The 15609-nt window shown below is 50.4% G+C and overlaps 8 protein-coding genes and 1 non-coding gene across 9 annotated transcripts; 6 read left to right on the forward strand and 3 right to left on the reverse strand.

Moving 5' to 3' along the window:
* Positions 1–105: 105 nt before the first annotated feature.
* P152DRAFT_87268 (diphthine synthase-like protein) lies at positions 106–1419 on the forward strand. The gene is made up of 3 exons (XM_033683304.1): positions 106–320; positions 383–507; positions 560–1419. The coding sequence occupies exons 1-3, from the start codon at positions 186–188 to the stop codon at positions 1149–1151; spliced, it is 852 nt and encodes a 283-aa protein (XP_033532528.1). The 5' UTR covers positions 106–185; the 3' UTR covers positions 1152–1419.
* Positions 1420–3040: 1621 nt separating this feature from the next.
* On the forward strand, positions 3041–3938 carry P152DRAFT_483602 (uncharacterized protein; the record flags this gene model as incomplete). Its single annotated transcript, XM_033681954.1, has 3 exons — positions 3041–3505; positions 3567–3711; positions 3757–3938. 3 exons carry the CDS (start codon positions 3041–3043, stop codon positions 3792–3794), a joined length of 648 nt encoding a protein of 215 aa, XP_033532529.1. The 3' UTR covers positions 3795–3938.
* Positions 3939–3975: 37 nt separating this feature from the next.
* On the reverse strand, positions 3976–5629 carry P152DRAFT_460190 (uncharacterized protein). The gene is made up of 3 exons (XM_033679842.1): positions 5500–5629; positions 5253–5446; positions 3976–5082 (listed from the first exon to the last, which is right to left on the reverse strand). Exons 1-3 carry the CDS (start codon positions 5565–5567, stop codon positions 4379–4381), a joined length of 966 nt encoding a protein of 321 aa, XP_033532530.1. The 5' UTR covers positions 5568–5629; the 3' UTR covers positions 3976–4378.
* Positions 5630–7224: 1595 nt separating this feature from the next.
* Positions 7225–7335, reverse strand: P152DRAFT_t51. The gene has a single exon. It is a non-coding gene; the product is annotated as a tRNA-Met (tRNA).
* Positions 7336–7584: 249 nt separating this feature from the next.
* Positions 7585–8588, forward strand: P152DRAFT_483604 (L-PSP endoribonuclease). Its single transcript, XM_033681955.1, has 5 exons — positions 7585–7717; positions 7823–7836; positions 7902–8075; positions 8172–8330; positions 8396–8588. The coding sequence occupies exons 1-4, from the start codon at positions 7684–7686 to the stop codon at positions 8328–8330; spliced, it is 381 nt and encodes a 126-aa protein (XP_033532531.1). The 5' UTR covers positions 7585–7683; the 3' UTR covers positions 8396–8588.
* Positions 8589–8621: 33 nt separating this feature from the next.
* P152DRAFT_460192 (uncharacterized protein) lies at positions 8622–10220 on the forward strand. Its single transcript, XM_033679843.1, has 3 exons — positions 8622–9081; positions 9134–9524; positions 9574–10220. The coding sequence occupies exons 1-3, from the start codon at positions 8842–8844 to the stop codon at positions 9912–9914; spliced, it is 972 nt and encodes a 323-aa protein (XP_033532532.1). The 5' UTR covers positions 8622–8841; the 3' UTR covers positions 9915–10220.
* P152DRAFT_460193 (Diaminopimelate epimerase-like protein) lies at positions 10213–11532 on the forward strand. The gene has a single exon (XM_033679844.1). It carries the CDS (start codon positions 10686–10688, stop codon positions 11424–11426), a length of 741 nt encoding a protein of 246 aa, XP_033532533.1. The 5' UTR covers positions 10213–10685; the 3' UTR covers positions 11427–11532.
* Positions 11533–11968: 436 nt separating this feature from the next.
* Positions 11969–12984, reverse strand: P152DRAFT_87488 (uncharacterized protein). The gene has a single exon (XM_033683306.1). The coding sequence runs from the start codon at positions 12834–12836 to the stop codon at positions 12069–12071; it is 768 nt and encodes a 255-aa protein (XP_033532534.1). The 5' UTR covers positions 12837–12984; the 3' UTR covers positions 11969–12068.
* A 504-nt stretch (positions 12985–13488) lies between these two features.
* P152DRAFT_87432 (uncharacterized protein) lies at positions 13489–15187 on the forward strand. The gene is made up of 4 exons (XM_033683305.1): positions 13489–13915; positions 13968–14053; positions 14108–14558; positions 14610–15187. Exons 1-4 carry the CDS (start codon positions 13605–13607, stop codon positions 15154–15156), a joined length of 1395 nt encoding a protein of 464 aa, XP_033532535.1. The 5' UTR covers positions 13489–13604; the 3' UTR covers positions 15157–15187.
* The last annotated feature ends 422 nt before the right edge of the window (positions 15188–15609 follow it).

Raw genomic sequence — 15609 nt, forward strand, 5'->3', positions numbered from 1 at the left:
CAGACATGCATCTGCCGTCATATAGAGTGTGGCTGAAGTATATTACAGCTAACTGTTTAGCGTATTCTATACATCGTCACCACCTGAATTACGGTAGGATGCGAATTTTTGAGCGCGCTTCTTCACTCAAAAATTTGATGTTTTCGGAAGTGACACGGCCCTGTTAACTAAATAGTCGAGGCGGGATGTTGTACCTCATAGGCCTCGGCCTTGCCGATGAGAAAGATATCACGGTGAAAGGCCTGGAAATTGTCAAAAGAGCTGAGCGAGTCTACTTGGAGGCATACACAGCCATTCTCCTCATTGAAAAAAATCAATTAGTATGGTCTACCAATCCTTCAATAGAAGGATCACTGTACTGATGTGGGGGAATGATTAGTAGGAAGCTTTCTATGGCCGTCCAGTAATCATCGCGGACCGCGAGTTGGTCGAGACCGGCAGCGATGACATCCTCGCGGACGCTGACAAGGTCGATGTCGCCTTCTTAGTAGTGGGAGATCCTTTCAGGTACCGTGTTGTATAATAGTTCATGTTCCCCCCAAATCTAACCATCTCGAAGCGCAACTACGCACGCTGACCTCGTCATCCGGGCCCGGGAACTCTCCATCCCAACCCAATCCATCCCGAATGCCTCCATCCTCACCTCCATAGGAACCACGGGCCTTCAACTCTACAACTTCGGCCAAACAGTCTCCATGGTGTTTTTCCTGCCCTCGTGGCGACCAGCAAGCTTCTACGACCGCATCAAGGAGAATGTGTCGATCGGCTTGCATACCTTGGTCCTTCTGGACATCAAGGTCAAAGAGCAGTCGCTCGAGAACCTAGCGAGGGGAAGAAAGATCTACGAGCCTCCGCGCTTCATGACCGTGGCACAATGCGCGGATCAGATGTTGGAAGTGGAAGAAGAGAAGGCTGAGGGTGTGTATGGGAAGGAGTCATTGGCCGTCGGTGTCGCCAGGGTTGGCTCGAGTGATCAGAGCATTGCGGTGGGTACTCTGGAGCAGTTGAAGAGCGCGGACCTGGGGAAGCCTCTGCATAGTCTGATCCTGCTAGGAAAACGGGTACATGACTTGGAAAGAGAGTTCTTGAAACCATTCGCAATCGACGTGGCGTCATTCGAGTCGATCTGGAAGAGGGATTATAACCATTAACGCATCCGATTATTTATCGAGCGTGTACCACCGATGGTTATCTAGCTAACAAGCTCGATTCCGATGGAACTATACCGTCATTTCAGGTTTGACTGGCCATTGGGGACTGGGAGCTTTTGCCGACAAGATAGTAACCGGTGCCCAGATTGTCGTGGCTCAGATCAGGTTTCGAAAGCACCAAGAGAGCAATGGTGAAGTCAACTGGGCCATTATTGTACGTAAGCTACCAAAGTCTGCTTCCGCCTCGATTGAAGCCGTCTACTTTACAATTCTTCAGCTCCTATGTGAACGTTGGGGGCCGAGAACTCCGGTAGGGCATCAGGAGGTGTTAGAGCTGCCCCGTCGCGTCCAAGCACGGTCGCCTGCCATAGATACTGGAAGGAAGCGATACCTCAGGGTAACCTATATGATGTCTGAGCATTTGACTGAATCCAGACATGAGAGGCAAAATTAGAGTGTTCTCGTGAGGACACCATATTCGGCTGGTACCGGAACAAGGCTGACGACGTCGACGACGGTGGGAGAGTATCACCTTTTACCTGCCGATCAACATACTTAGTACATAAACTCGGTGGCCGTCAACGGACAATCCTGTGCTGGTATAACTAAGTGTGCTAGGCGACTCTACTCCGTTCCAACATCCACGACAATAGGCGCCATTCAATTTATATGTAGAGTTGAGCTGAGCCTCTATCAATCTGCTGGTTCCCTATCTCGCATTCCTTTGAGCCAAGCAATTTACAGTGTTGGAAATTGGCATTAAGTTTCCGGTACGATGCAAAAGGGTTTCAAATTTTTCATCATCCTGTCCCGGCAGGGCGGCGGAAGGATTGGTACGAATCTATGCGATCATGGCTAATTTTGGACCTAATTCCCGATTACATTTCATCGTTGGTGCTCGGTTCCTGTCAATGCTCCTAAGTTACCAATTACTATACCTCTATGCCTCTATGTTGCTTCGAGCTGTCCATAATCGCGACGGCATTGATGATGTCTTGGTGCTACGAACCATACGAAATATGAGTTTGGTTCGAGTGTCTTGAATTCCTGCACTGCAGTTATCTCATATCTGTTTCAGGTTTCTCTTGTTATGACCTTGTTCTTGACCATCTGCAGTTCAGATAGAGTCGAATGGTCGATCAGCGATCAGCGATATTCTAGAACGAGAACCTGAAACACCAGCAAAATATCCATTTCCACCCCCGTCGAGGGCTCCGCCTCGCACTATGGATAAATATCAATCCGCTTCCATGGCAAAGCTGAAAACGCCGATTGACATATGGCAAAATTCTAGCCCCCATTCGAATTTCCATCCTACTTTGCAGTATGCCCAGAAGGGCTAGGCGCAATATCTGACTGCCTAGGGGAGCATCCTTTCAATTTTGCCAATGCAGATTTGGTCGCTTAGGTCGGTTGAAGCTGGTACGCTGAGCCTCGACTGATGCACAGGAGGTCGTGGGACTCCCTACATGCCCTCTATATAGGACGACAACTTGGGTCAAATGGAAGACTGTTCCTGGATGTCGCTTCAGTAAATAGTACGCTGAGAAATTTCAGGTTAGCCATGGAAATCCTGAAGGATTCGGATTCGCTTCACGATGGGGTTCGCGTTGTCCTTTGACCTTGGCGGTCATAAAAATGCGAGTTTCTCCTGGACCTCTGATATTAACCATGGCGTGACAATTCAAAGCCCTTAGGGGGTAACACGCAGGATGAGTGCACGAGATGTCAACATGTGAACTCTTATCTCGGACAGCGGTTAAGGGCGAGATATAAAAACCCCGTCTCGACTCGTTCAAATGGCTTTCCTTTTTGTCAAAACGCTCCCTCATCTTCAATATTGTTCATTAAGTCCAGTCCAGATCTCTCGTTGTCACCTTACTTTAACCATGCTGAAGACACTCCTTTTGGTTTCTTTTCTCGTCTCCAGCGCGCTAGCCAATCCCGCCCCTCTCGGAAGCGTGCGTCTCGGAGCCAGAAATGCGGCCGGACAGCTTGATACCCTCGTCACTACGAAGATGAAGTACACCGGCCCGATCACTCCTGGAGGCGAGGATGTGGAGCTGAGTGGTACTGCGGAAGATGTCTACAACCAGATTGTGCACCTCAACCCTAGCTACGACCCTGCAGCGTTCGGCAACAATGCAACCGACATCGCCCCCCCTTTGAGCAAGCGGGATAAGTCCGGCCTGATTTGCAACATTGGCCGCCACGCTCAGGTCGGCCGTATCTGGCAAGGGATCTCATACCTCAAGTCTCTTCCCGGTGGAGGTACGTGTGGAATTGACGCTGGCCCGGCCCATTGCGTCCGTATTAGCTGCTCCTGGGACTCGGGGATCTTCCTCTGCAACGATGTATGTCATCGGATCCAAACCCCTCAAGTATTATACAATTTGGGCTGATATGACGGCACAGAACCCGTGGCCGATCGCACCGAACTGCGCTTACCTCGCAACCTACGCGGAGGACATCGTACTCAGTTGTCCTTATTCCGATGAATGTCAGCCCGGTGCTGCTGCTTTTTGCAACGAATTTGTTAATGGGCAGCGATTTGATACTGGTTAGTATTATTATTCCTTCATGTGGAACGAGCTGACAATATCAGACAACTACAATGTGATCGTCGGTTGGTCCGGATGCTAGCCTACATTCAAATAGCCTAACTTTGGGCGGATGTATACTTCTCTTCTTGAAATGGACATGAACAGTGGAATTGTCCATGTCTGCAATGATTGCTGCCGCGCAGTGCTGAATCTGGCTGTGTACTTATGATCTCTAAAATTAGTCGGTCGACTTCCTTGTAGGGCGTTCAAAATATACTACATCTCATCTCAAGCCTTGGACGTTTGAGCATTCCGCGCACATTAACCTAAGGGGAAGACATTGGAAGTAGGGATGGTGAATTACGGATAGGCCATATGTACCATGTTTGAACCTCTGAAGAGTGATGTGATACTAGATGTGGAACTTTGCGTTCAGGGTATGGTCGAAAGGGTTGAAGAGGTGGTCGTACAGAAGATTTGAAAGCCGCTGGTGTTTCATCAATCGGTAGGTATCCAAAGTAATAAATCCAATATACGACAATTGCGGTCATGGCTCCAGCACTTGGAATGCCTGCGATCTTGTCGCCTAAAACTTTTATAATCGCTCAATCAAAGGGCAATCCCCAAGCAACCGGACTCAGTCTGCTTAATGCCAATTCGTTGCTATGGACATTGAGCCGTGGATCAGCATATAGGCAGCCCCAATGTCGTCCTCAACAACTCCCAGGCCAGCTCCGGGGTCCCTTTGACCGCCTCCTGGATCTCTCTCCGCTCCGCAATTTCTCTGTGCTCCCTGAACACCTGCAAGCAAACATCCCGCAGGCCCCTATCAGTCTCCAAGCTATTCTCATAGACCTCCACGAGTGAATCCGCAAACTCTTCGCCCGCCCAATGCGTTTGGACCTGGCATGCGAACTTGGCGCCGGCCAGGGTCTTCAGTCCGGCAATGTGGTACTTATCCGCCAACGCATAGACACGCGCGTGGGCCATCAGGTGGGGCTCAGGGGTTGGAGAGACTTCCAGGTCGGAGAGGAGTTCGAAGGGGTTTGTATCGCTCCCAGTATCATCAAGAGCGGAGTCGAGCGTAAAGGGGTTGGATTTGGTCCCCACAGAAGGGGAAGCTGGCATTTCAGGGGAGAGGGGGAGGCAGGAATCAACGTTGTGAGCGTTGGCCGCCGCGGTAGCTATGAGGGGATCCTCAACCATGGCAAGATTGAGTTTGCGGGGTCGGCGGAAAGATTGCTGTGCGGTTGCAGAGCATGGGGAAAGGGGGGAGAAAGCGGAGCCAGGTGGGGACATTGGGGACGTTGGAAGGGACTGTGCGGGGGAGGACTGGGGAGTATGGAGGCGTGGCTGGGGCGGTAGAAGGTAATCAAGATGGTAAAAGTCTATTGGTTACGGAATCAGTACGACGATTTGTTTGAGCATCGGGTTTGGTCGGAATTGTGAAGTAGACGGCGCGCCTAACGCGACGACAGCAGTTGCACACCACAATATCCATAACATGGAGAAGGGGTCTTGTGTTCCAAATCTCATTCTGACTAAATCGGCAACTCACAGTGCACCATATGTTCAACGGCAGTTGGGTCATCTTCGCTTAGATCGATGATACTCGATTGCGACTCTCTAAACGGAGAGCTGACTGCGCCGTCAAAGAAACCGCTTCTCGAGCAGATAATAGCTCTATGCACAGCATATGTCTTCGAACCGGAAACAATGGTAAGGTCCGAATATTTGCCAGCTTCAAGCAGTCTGAAAAGTTCCATGAGAAAAAATTCACTGAAAAACATGTTCGCTAGACGTACGTTGACAAGGCTGACATCAACTCCTGTCGGGGTGCCTCAGTAGGAGTCGATATGGGTGCAGCGGACATGATTAAAAGTGCAAGTTCAATGACGGATATGGGTAGAGAATTCCAATGCTTTCAAATCACGACAAAGAAGGACAATGCGCTGTGTTCGAGAGACTTGAAAATGATATTTATAGACAAAGCCCAGAAATAGGAGGATCTAGGCTTCTTAAGGCTCCCCAAAATCTTTGGATCGTCCACACCCGTAGCACCTTGAAATTAGGTGAGAGATTGTAGTATCTCGCAGAGAGGTACCAGATGGGCTCCTCTTCAGCGGGATGCCATGGTCTTATGTAGTGATCACCCTCGAGCAAGGCTGGAGACGAATTAAACTGAGACATTAGACGGATGGTGGCTTATACGTCCCGCAGAGGGACTATGCCCAGACGTTAACAAGATTCACGAATGAAATCGAAGATATGCCGTGCCATATTCCGACTAAATTGCAGGAGGGGGCATATGCGATATGTCAGTCGACCAACTGGTGGTGGCGCGGGGTTGGGCCACGCAGAAAGTGACGTTAAACTGCAAGAACGGCCAACCTGTCATACCTGTAGGAAGATGGGATAGGCTGCGCAAAAAAAAGCCCCTTTCCACCACCAAAACAGCCCCGACCGGCAGGACAGATACATATCATCTTCGACGTCTCCAACGCCCGATTTCGTCCTGCAGTTCTCCTCCCCCAGTCCTGAATTTCCCCTGTGTAACCGAAGAATGCTCTGCTTAAGGTATCAAACGGCCGACCACTTCTACGTACCACGATCTGAGCATACGCAATGCCCAGCACAAGGCAGGATATGGTGGTGGTCTTTCATCATGAGTAGGAGGAGCGCGACCGAAGCGGAGTCAGTGGGTGAGGCATTGCGTTCCTTGCTTTGTTGCAGGATCACTAGATTCGAGCTACACAGGATAGAGTGCTCACGCGGCTTGTGTGTCGTCACAACCGCTTAACTGATCGGAGCAAGAAGTCTGTTTTCGTTCGTTCCTAGTAGGTCTGCTTTGACGGCCATGCTGGTGAACGGCGATCTAACCGCCTTGCGAAGTATTCCTGCGTCGCAAGCCTAGTATGCATGGCATTAGCTATCAGGCCTTCAGAGATTTATTTCCATGGGTTGCTTGTCTTGTTTCCAACCTAGTTCGCTGCACATAGTACTCCTTTGTTGGATCTTATTTTAACAAGAGTCGTCGTAAGCGTTCAAAATCGATTGGCTGGTTTTAGGTGGTTACCATCACCACCCTTCCTTTGATGCCTAATTGAATCAACAGGAATCTAGGGGAGGACAAATATAGGTAAAGAAGAAGCATACAAAGTATATTCCGTATAACCTCATGCTAGGAAAAACATAAAGCATTGACTGTACTGCCCGGAAACACTAGTTATGGTGGTTTGAAAACAGCTAACTAGTTAACTTAACTAACTTAAGTTAACTTAACTAAGTTAACTTAGATCATTGATAACTAACTTAGTTACCATACAGACCTAGTTAAAGGTTGGAAAGGTGATACTAGTAAGCTGGCGATAGGTGGTCGGAGGAAAAGAACTCGCAGAATCCATGTAAATTAAAAAACCTTCCCTCGTTATCCGTACTAGGAAGATAGTTATAACTATAAGTTATGAGTTAAAAAATAACGATAGAAATCGTAGATTAGAAAAAAAATCAAAAATAAATCAAAAAGAAACTGCTCCCCACCAGGATCGAACTGGTGACCTTGGGATCTCTCCAGGATTTTCGCCTGGTCATAGACATGAATTCTATGAGACCCACGTGATAACCAACTACACCAGGGAAGCAGGTGATTGATATAGCAAAATTTGAGGTGTATAGTACATATACTAAATTAATGTGTTCCACCAAAATTCTACCTGGCCACCTCCGACACCGCAACAACCCCCACAATGAGCCCGCCCTTTGACACGACATAATATCAGCATATTCATCTTTGCAGTTCGATGCGGATACTCAAAAGATTGTCTTATTGTAATATAGCAGGAAACTCTAGTCGCTCATCAATTGTGCCAACCAGGTTACTCCGCTCGTCATCGTCCTACCATCCACCACTCTTCCGAGTTCAAAGGGGCTTGATAGCTTTCAAGAGTGATATAGCTGGAAGTAATAATTTGAGGACGAAATCCATCACAATGCAGAAACACTTCACCAAAGAGGCTTGCCCAGGTAAGTAAAGCCCTTTCCGACGGTACCATGGTCTAAACGGCCTTGATCATAGACCATTGGTATCGGGTCTATTCAGCACATATTCGCTAACGCCGACTTGTGCAGTGGCGGGTCCCTATGTAAGCTCTACATATTTCAACTACAAGTACATACAGCAGCTAAACATAGATTCTTCTCGGTTTAGAGCCAAGCCATCTCCATCCCGTCTGGGCCTCTCCTGTTCGTCTCTGGCCAAATCCCAGCTGATGCCTCCGGCACCCTGGTGACTGGCTCCATTGGCGAATTGACAGCGGCATGCTGCAAGAACATTGAGGCAATTCTCAAGGAAGCTGGAAGCGCACTCGATAAGGTGGTTAAGGTGCGTACAGTATCATTCCTATCTATCTATCCTATCTACCGATCCTTCCTGAGAAGCTATGGAGGCTGACGATCGATATCAACTATGATCCAACAGACCAACGTCTTCCTGGCTGATATGTCTTCCTTCGCCGAAATGAACGAGACGTATGCGAAGTACTTCCCGCATGCACCAGCGAGGAGCTGCGTCGCCGTGAAGCAATTGCCAAAGGGTGTTCAGGTCGAGATCGAGTGCATCGCTCTGGGTGCTAAGTAGGTAGGTCTCTTTGCGTGGAGGTTTTCCACCTTGAAAACAAATCTGACGGTGTTATGGCTTTTCAGTGGGCAAGCGAGATTGTAACGCAACGCGACGCAGACAAAGAATGGAAAATATTCGTATATAACTGCTTGCATTTGATTGTATCTGGAACATCGCATACGGTTCGCGATCTTCTGCTCGCCAACGGAATGTGATGACCGTATTTCTAGTATGCACGTGTTTCAGGCACAATCTATACATTCCCTATCAATTCGGAAACCTCCTGCCTTAGTGACGACATTAGACAACCCGCCTTCTATTTTGTCAGTGTTAAGTTCCACGCAGGATGCGATGGTCATTATGGATTGCAAAGTGTGGTGGTGAATGCATTATTAGCCAATCAGACGCATAGCTCGTCGTCTTCCATCAGTCGACTTGAAGAGCCGGCAAACATGTCCATCTTCATTCAATCATTCCCCAATCTCCATCATCCACGATGACTTGATAAGGCTCTATTGGGGCCTCAATTATGGCACCCGTATCGCCCATTCAAACCACTCGACTCCAGAACGGCGGCAACGACTCGGAGCTCAAATCACCACGTCTTGACCCCAATGTCCTCGATGTGTTCCTTGGGAATCTACACATTAAACCATGGTTTGCGTCCTTTTATCCCGAAGAACTTGTCGGCCCTAGGACAGAGAAGCTGTTCGTGTGTCCACATTGCTTCAAATATGTGCGGGAGGTGATGCCTTTCTTAGGGCATACGGTGAGATTCTTCCGAAACCATGTCGAAGAAGAGAAGCTAATACCTGGCGTAGGCAATTTGCGCGAATGATCCTTCGAATCCACCAGGCAGACTTATCTACGAGAAAGCCCCGTTCACAATCTACGAAGTTGACGGCGAAGAACACAAGCTATATACGCAGAACCTTTCGTTGTTTGCGAAGCTGTTCCTGGAGACCAAATCGGTATTCTACGACGTCACAACCTTCCTTTACTACGTTCTCGTCTACGCCGATCCGACCCAGAAGCAAGCGACGCCGCAAGTGGTCGGATTCTTCAGCAAGGAGAAAATGAGCTGGGATAACAATAATCTGGCGTGTATTCTGGTCTTCCCTCCGTGGCAGAAGAAGGGGTTTGGACAGATCTTGATGGGCGCGAGCTATGAGCTCAGTAAGCGGGAAGGGCGACTCGGAGGGCCCGAGAAGCGTACGAGTATCGTTCCCCATCCTCGGTCCATGGACTAACCAGACCTCAGCGCTTTCCGAACTCGGTCGTAAAGGCTACATTTCCTTTTGGTCGGCCACAATTGCACGGCTCCTCCTCTCACAGCCGGTGAAGAAGACTCTGACGGTTCGCGAGATCCGCGACGAGACGTATATCCTCCCCGAGGATATCATGACGACGTTGAAAGAGATGAAGGTGCTAGATCGGAGAAAGAAGGGACAGGCCAGTCTAGCCATCAATAAGGCGGAATTAAGAGTTTGGGCAGAGAAGATGAGGGTCTCGATGGTGCCTCCTATCGACCCGGGGGCGTTTATATTAGAAGATGAGGAAGAGGCCGTGGAGGAGGATGAAGAAATGGAGGTCGATGATTAGATGCCATGTTTTTATGATACCCTAGGAGTTCGCATATGAATATCCTTCCGAAGTCTTGCTAGGCTAGAATAGGACATTACACTGCCAAAGGCCTATGCTAGGACGGATAGGCGACACTGCTCTCATGGTCTAAGTTGAAGCGACAATTCTCCAAGTCCAAATCTACAACCATCCTAGTCACGCGGTTAGTATTGTGAGTCAGATTGGGAGTAAGCCCGCAGCGAAATATAATCCAGTGCCGTTCGCATTCTTCTACCTTTTTCCTCCTAAGGACAGACTTTTAACTCGTATCCACATGATTTCCTAGAATACTTTGTGTCAGTGTCTAGAAACATTAACTACTTGATCAGACTTATAGGTCCCTGTCACGCCCTTAGAGTGGGGTTCAAGTGATAACTAATATCTTGTGTCAGCTCAAGGTGTACAGCCGTATCTGCTCCCATGATGGGGAAATAGAGACAGCAGCGATTCCTATATCTTAGGCGAAAGGCACAGTCCTAAATTCTCACTACTCCCCTCCCGTCTATTAGTATATTTATCGAGCTTTACGATATATCAAACCTGTCTCGCCAATTCGAATATGTCACAGTGGACGTCTTCACGAAAGAGAAATATGTAGGAAATCCACTGGCTATTATCGAATTGCCCCCGGACGCAGCCATTTCACAAGCCGAGAAGCTGCTAATTGCTCGGGAGTTCAACTTCTCGGAAACCGTCTTTCTGCACCTTAATGCGGGCGGGACCGCTGCCGAATGGAATTTCGACATCTTCATGGTCGGCGCGGAGCTTCCTTTTGCGGGACATCCGACCATCGGGACGCTTTGGTATTGCGCCAATCATTATTTACCAAAAGAGGTGCTTCGACAAGAGACGGGAGATAGATGGATTCCGATCACTTTGAATGCAAAGGCCGGAAAGATCGAAGCTGGGTATAACCCCCGTACCGGCTTCGCGAAGGCGTCTATTCCACAAGATGTCCATATCCACACGGAGACGCTCACGCAGACGAGTCTCCTAAGCTCGCAACCGGCGCTTCGGCAGTTCGCCGGCCAGATTCAGGAGAGGCTGCCCTTAGTTTCGATCGTCAAAGGCATGACCTTCGCACTTATTGAGCTTCCATCCGTCGAAACCCTGGGGTCAGTTCACTTGCCTCAGGCTCACCCTGACGTCGCCCTTGACGAAGGCTGGATGCCCTCGTTCGTCGGGACCTTTTACTTCTGTCGGATACGCAATGCCAGCGCACCGCGCCACACCGAGAAACTTCGGGTGCGAATGCTCCAAGAAAATATCGAGGATCCAGCCACGGGGAGCGGGTCGGCCGCACTGGGCTCGTACCTTGCGCTGCAGCGGAAAGAGGCTGGGGAGTTTCGATTCGAAATTACGCAGGGAATCGAGAGGGGGCAAAAGAGTGAGATCGTGGTGACGGTCACGGTGATTGAGGAAGGGAAAGTGGACAAGGTGGTGTTGGAAGGGACGGCAGTACAGGTGATGAAAGGGAAGCTTGAAGTATGACCTGAGACGGATGACATTTGGTCTGGAGTTACGAATAGGGAGAAGAGGAGATAGTGGTCGTAGTCACAGACTGCTTGGTCTAAGATACCTGACACGGTCTGGATGCGCAAGGTCTGCGATTACCAAGTTCATTAATCTAAACTGAAGAGAGAGAGAGAGAGAGAAGAAATCTCCCGGCACCTTTGTGCGCGAGATAGCGACTCTCCTCTCCAATGCCCTAATGCTGTGTTACCATGTTTGTTTGCTTCTCTGATATAATCCACCAGCCACGTATTCAGCCACAACCAAGGGAACAGGCCGCAGGCCTGGGACCATAACAATACCTACCTATCTGCAAGTACACATGTACTGCTCCGAATTCGAAACCACTCCGCGGACTTGCCTCTCTCAAGTCCACGAGCCGACAGTATTGCTTTTCCGAAGACGCCAGGGCTTCACTCATTTACCGCAATAACGGCTCCAACAATGTCAAAGCCAAGTCCTGAAACTGTTCCGGTTGAAGGAGAGGCGGGCGGGTCGCATATTTGCAAGCTCCTTGTCAATACGACCTTGCGGTATGCGAAAGGTGTAAACAATTACCTCACTTCATGCAGTTGATCGATCAAGCAATTTACCACGGTGCGTCCGCGGATCGCTTCTCCGCTATATTCTTAGCCATCGCTTGAAGAAGGGTAAGCCCATCCGCTGCCTCCGCGCAGGTGTCGAGTGCATGGTCGGGAACGACTCATGCTGAACCAGCGTTGGCATGGAATATGAGATATTTTTGTGCCGTTCTAACTTTCTCCTACCCAGTGGATGCAAAGGATGGAAATGAAGGGAGATGCTGCAAAAAAGGGATCTGAGACAGGACCGATGGTGTGGCGTTGCATGTCTCGAGTGCTGGGGATTACCGGATTGGAAGAAGGAGGGGTTGGGAGGCGCGCTTCGGGATGTCGTTGATGTTTGGGACTCGGACTTGGGACATGCGATGTGGATAATGGGTAGTATGGGTAGGAGAGAAATGGATAGTGGTAGGGAATTATGCTCGACACCTCCGAACGTGAATAATAGTAAATTCAATCTGTTGAGGGACTTGCTTTCCATCTTCACGACTCGGAGCGTTCGTAAGATGTCTCCTCGGATATACACGGACATCGCCAGCCATGCGAAACTTTTACATTCATGCCTTTGTCTCTGTGAAGAGACATTTACCTGCCTCACAATACGCCAATACGGAAACATTTGCACAATCCTGTAGCCATGAGAATGAGAAGTCTGTGGGTATTCAAAGAAACGCAGACGACGTCCAACCCCCTCCCGGGCCTGGCCAATAATGATGACGCGAGCGATTGGGCGGTTCAGGGGCGTGCGTGTCCAGCGACCCACTTGCGGACCTTCAAAGCCGAATCCGTAACAATCCATTTCTCCCATAGCATTCAACAATCATCATCTCGATAAACGCAAATGCCCCTCTCCATAACCCTTGAGACAAATGACAAGTAGATCAGACATCTTTCAAATCCCTCGATCCATTACGCTTCCGCTGGCCGCCTGGGACCTCCGCGGTCGCCTCCAAACACCAACCGTATCAACCTCCTCGACCTCAAACACCACCATGCCTGCGCTATCGCCACCGCTTTTGACTCTTGAGCCGCATCATCCACCTTCAGCGCCAGAAACCCCGCGGCTCCCCTTGCTAATATTATCGCGAGAAGTCGCTCCGCAGCATGCGGACGATCCGGAGACGCGGCTGTTCGCTGATACAGGAGCAGCTTCATCGTGGGTTTCACGTCGCCAAGACGCCGTTTTGTAAAATGAATTTGATGCGCAGAGGGAGTCGCCAAGGTAGGTCTCTTAAAGGGCTGTATGCGCTCCGGGACGATGCTCGAGACTTTTCTCTGATGCAGCTTTTTCTCTTCTGTCGCTTGGACGTCGTGCTGTATTCTTGGGCCACGCCACGTCTTTAGTTGTCGTTGAGAGTTACGTTCCTTTCTTTGGTTTCCTCTCGCATTGAATTCAAGTCACTTGCATTCCGCTCAGACGACGTTGACCGTGTCTGTTGTCGTTATTACGATCTAACCACTTTATACAATACCATCACCGCCTGGCTCGGTATTCATTCGTTCTCCTATACTCACTGCATAGCTATCGATCCGTCGATTGAACTATTGTCTTATCCCCGCCCTACGATTCAGCAAGATGCGTTTCAGCACCGTGGTGACTACCATTGCTGTTGTTAGTGGTGTGGCCGACGTTGCTTTTGGCCAACGGGCATTTGGGGGCGGCCGCGGTAAAGGCCAGAACGGAGGGAATCAAGGCGGGAATCAGGGTGGCAATCAGGGTGGGAACCAAGGTGGAAATCAAGGAGGCAATCAAGGTGGGAATCAGGGAGGCAACCAAGGTGGTGGTGGACAGAACAACCTCTGTCTTGCTGCGGCGAACGTTCAAGATGCTAGCACCAAAACTGGCCTTGAGGCCGGGGCCGAAGATGGTCAAGCTGCTGCTTTGACGTACGATCTGTCTCCTACCCAATGTTGCTGTTCTGTTTCTGACTTTCTCCAGGGATGACTCCAATTTCATCAACTTCTGTACCGGCAAGACGACGACGAATGGACTACAGAACCGACAGGGGTCATGTAACGGCATTGGTACGCTCCCTTCCGCAATCCGCCTCCATCGAATCCGCTAATGCAATCCTACAGTGATGGGCGACATCCCCGCCCAGAACAAGATGACCTCCGCCATGTTCATCGCCCCCGCCTTCGGCGAAACCATTGAGCCCGAAACCGACTTCCAAATCCAAGTCCAAATGATCAACCTCCAAGCCGGCACCTTCACCAACCCGGACGTCACCTACTACAGCAACCCGCAAACCCTCAACAACAACGGGGAGATCATCGGCCACGTCCACGTCACCGTCCAAGACATGGGCAACAACTTCAACCCCACCGAGCCACTGGACCCCACCCAGTTCGTGTTTTTCAAAGGCATTAACGACGAGGGCAACGGGAACGGGCTCCTGTCGGCGGATGTCGCTGGTGGGCTTCCGGCGGGAAACTACCGGGTTTGCACCCTCACTGGCGCGGGCACGCATCAAGTGGCCCAGATGCCGGTGGCGCAGCGAGGAGCTCAGGAGGATTGTCAGCGCTTTGAGTAGGTGGCTCTCTTTGTTGCATGCTGCTTCGTTTGCTAATTGACATCTAGGGTCGCGGCTGGCGGTGGAAACGGCAATCAAGGCGGTGGAAACGGCAATCAAGGCGGTGGAAACGGCAATCAAGGCGGTGGGAACGGCAATCAAGGCGGTGGGAACGGCAATCAAGGCGGTGGGAACGCCAATCAAGGCGGTGGGAACGCCAATCAAGGCGGCGGAAACGCCAATCAAGGCGGCGGAAACGCCAATCAAGGCGGTGGAAACCAAGGTGGGAATCAAGGCGGGAATCAAGGTGGGAATCAAGGTGGGAATCAGGCCGGAAACCAGGCTGGTCAAGGTGGAAAGGGCGGAGGGGCTGGCGGTGGCAGACGAAATGGAGGTGCCGCCGGCGGTGCCGGTGCCGGTGCTGCAACCAGCGACACAGCGGCCGGTGCCGGTGCTGCAACCAGCGGCACAGCGACCGGTGCCGGTGCTGCAACCAGCGGCACAGCGACCGCTGCCGGAGGCGCAGGAGGTGCGGGAGGTGCGGGCAGGTTTCAGCGAAAGGGGACAAAGTTCGGGGTCCCGAGCCGCTTTGGTGCTCGGCCGTTCGTGGCGTAGGAGCGGACGGACTTGTTAGCATGAGCGTAGGTTATTGAGGGGTGGGTGACTCTACATGGGGATCATCTCTGGAGGGATGTATTCGAGAGGTGTCGGGTCCCGTCGGGGTGGTGGGCGTCAGATCCGGATTGCAGGGCAGGATCGAGTATTGGCAGATGAGATAGCGGTTGATGGATGGACGGATGGTCAACTTTTCTTGATACAGTGTATATTCCCAGTTCTAGAAATGCTCGTTTGAGTAGAAAAGAACGGATGGTATTATTCATTCCATCAATTGTGACAAACTGATATCATTCTTCAAGTTACACCAGAGGAGACTCGCCGGAATCGTCATATCATCATATCGAGCATTCTCACCGAGGGATTTAATGCAGCCAATGGTAATGCAGCGAAATTAGTCGGTGAAGGCTAGCGCTCAATCCAAACCGCTCCATTGGCCAGAGTTGCCAGGGA

This window comes from Eremomyces bilateralis, assembly GCF_010015585.1.
Source record: "Eremomyces bilateralis CBS 781.70 unplaced genomic scaffold P152scaffold_16, whole genome shotgun sequence".
Lineage (NCBI taxonomy): Eukaryota > Fungi > Ascomycota > Dothideomycetes > Eremomycetales > Eremomycetaceae > Eremomyces > Eremomyces bilateralis.

Excerpts from the sequence above, each read along its gene's own strand:
- P152DRAFT_483604 (XM_033681955.1), top strand. The coding sequence starts at position 7,684 with ATGCAGAAACACTTCACCAAAGAGGCTTGCCCAG. Across the intron at positions 8,076-8,171 it reads CACTCGATAAGGTGGTTAAG|ACCAACGTCTTCCTGGCTGA; the intron begins GTGCGTACAGTA and ends ATGATCCAACAG.
- P152DRAFT_460193 (XM_033679844.1), top strand. The coding sequence starts at position 10,686 with ATGGTCGGCGCGGAGCTTCCTTTTGCGGGACATCCGACCATCGGGACG.
- P152DRAFT_87268 (XM_033683304.1), top strand. The coding sequence starts at position 186 with ATGTTGTACCTCATAGGCCTCGGCCTTGCCGATGAGAAAGATATCACG. Across the intron at positions 321-382 it reads TCATTGAAAAAAATCAATTA|GAAGCTTTCTATGGCCGTCC; the intron begins GTATGGTCTACC and ends AATGATTAGTAG. Across the intron at positions 508-559 it reads GTAGTGGGAGATCCTTTCAG|CGCAACTACGCACGCTGACC; the intron begins GTACCGTGTTGT and ends ACCATCTCGAAG.
- P152DRAFT_460192 (XM_033679843.1), top strand. The coding sequence starts at position 8,842 with ATGGCACCCGTATCGCCCATTCAAACCACTCGACTCCAGAACGGCGGC. Across the intron at positions 9,082-9,133 it reads TGCCTTTCTTAGGGCATACG|GCAATTTGCGCGAATGATCC; the intron begins GTGAGATTCTTC and ends TACCTGGCGTAG. Across the intron at positions 9,525-9,573 it reads ACTCGGAGGGCCCGAGAAGC|CGCTTTCCGAACTCGGTCGT; the intron begins GTACGAGTATCG and ends ACCAGACCTCAG.
- P152DRAFT_87488 (XM_033683306.1), bottom strand. The coding sequence starts at position 12,836 with ATGGGAGAAATGGATTGTTACGGATTCGGCTTTGAAGGTCCGCAAGTG.
- P152DRAFT_460190 (XM_033679842.1), bottom strand. The coding sequence starts at position 5,567 with ATGTCCGCTGCACCCATATCGACTCCTACTGAGGCACCCCGACAGGAG. Across the intron at positions 5,447-5,499 it reads TTGATGTCAGCCTTGTCAAC|ACTGCTTGAAGCTGGCAAAT; the intron begins GTACGTCTAGCG and ends GGAACTTTTCAG. Across the intron at positions 5,083-5,252 it reads CGTTGAACATATGGTGCACT|ACTTTTACCATCTTGATTAC; the intron begins GTGAGTTGCCGA and ends CGTAACCAATAG.
- P152DRAFT_87432 (XM_033683305.1), top strand. The coding sequence starts at position 13,605 with ATGCGTTTCAGCACCGTGGTGACTACCATTGCTGTTGTTAGTGGTGTG. Across the intron at positions 13,916-13,967 it reads GGTCAAGCTGCTGCTTTGAC|GGATGACTCCAATTTCATCA; the intron begins GTACGATCTGTC and ends GACTTTCTCCAG. Across the intron at positions 14,054-14,107 it reads GGGGTCATGTAACGGCATTG|TGATGGGCGACATCCCCGCC; the intron begins GTACGCTCCCTT and ends GCAATCCTACAG.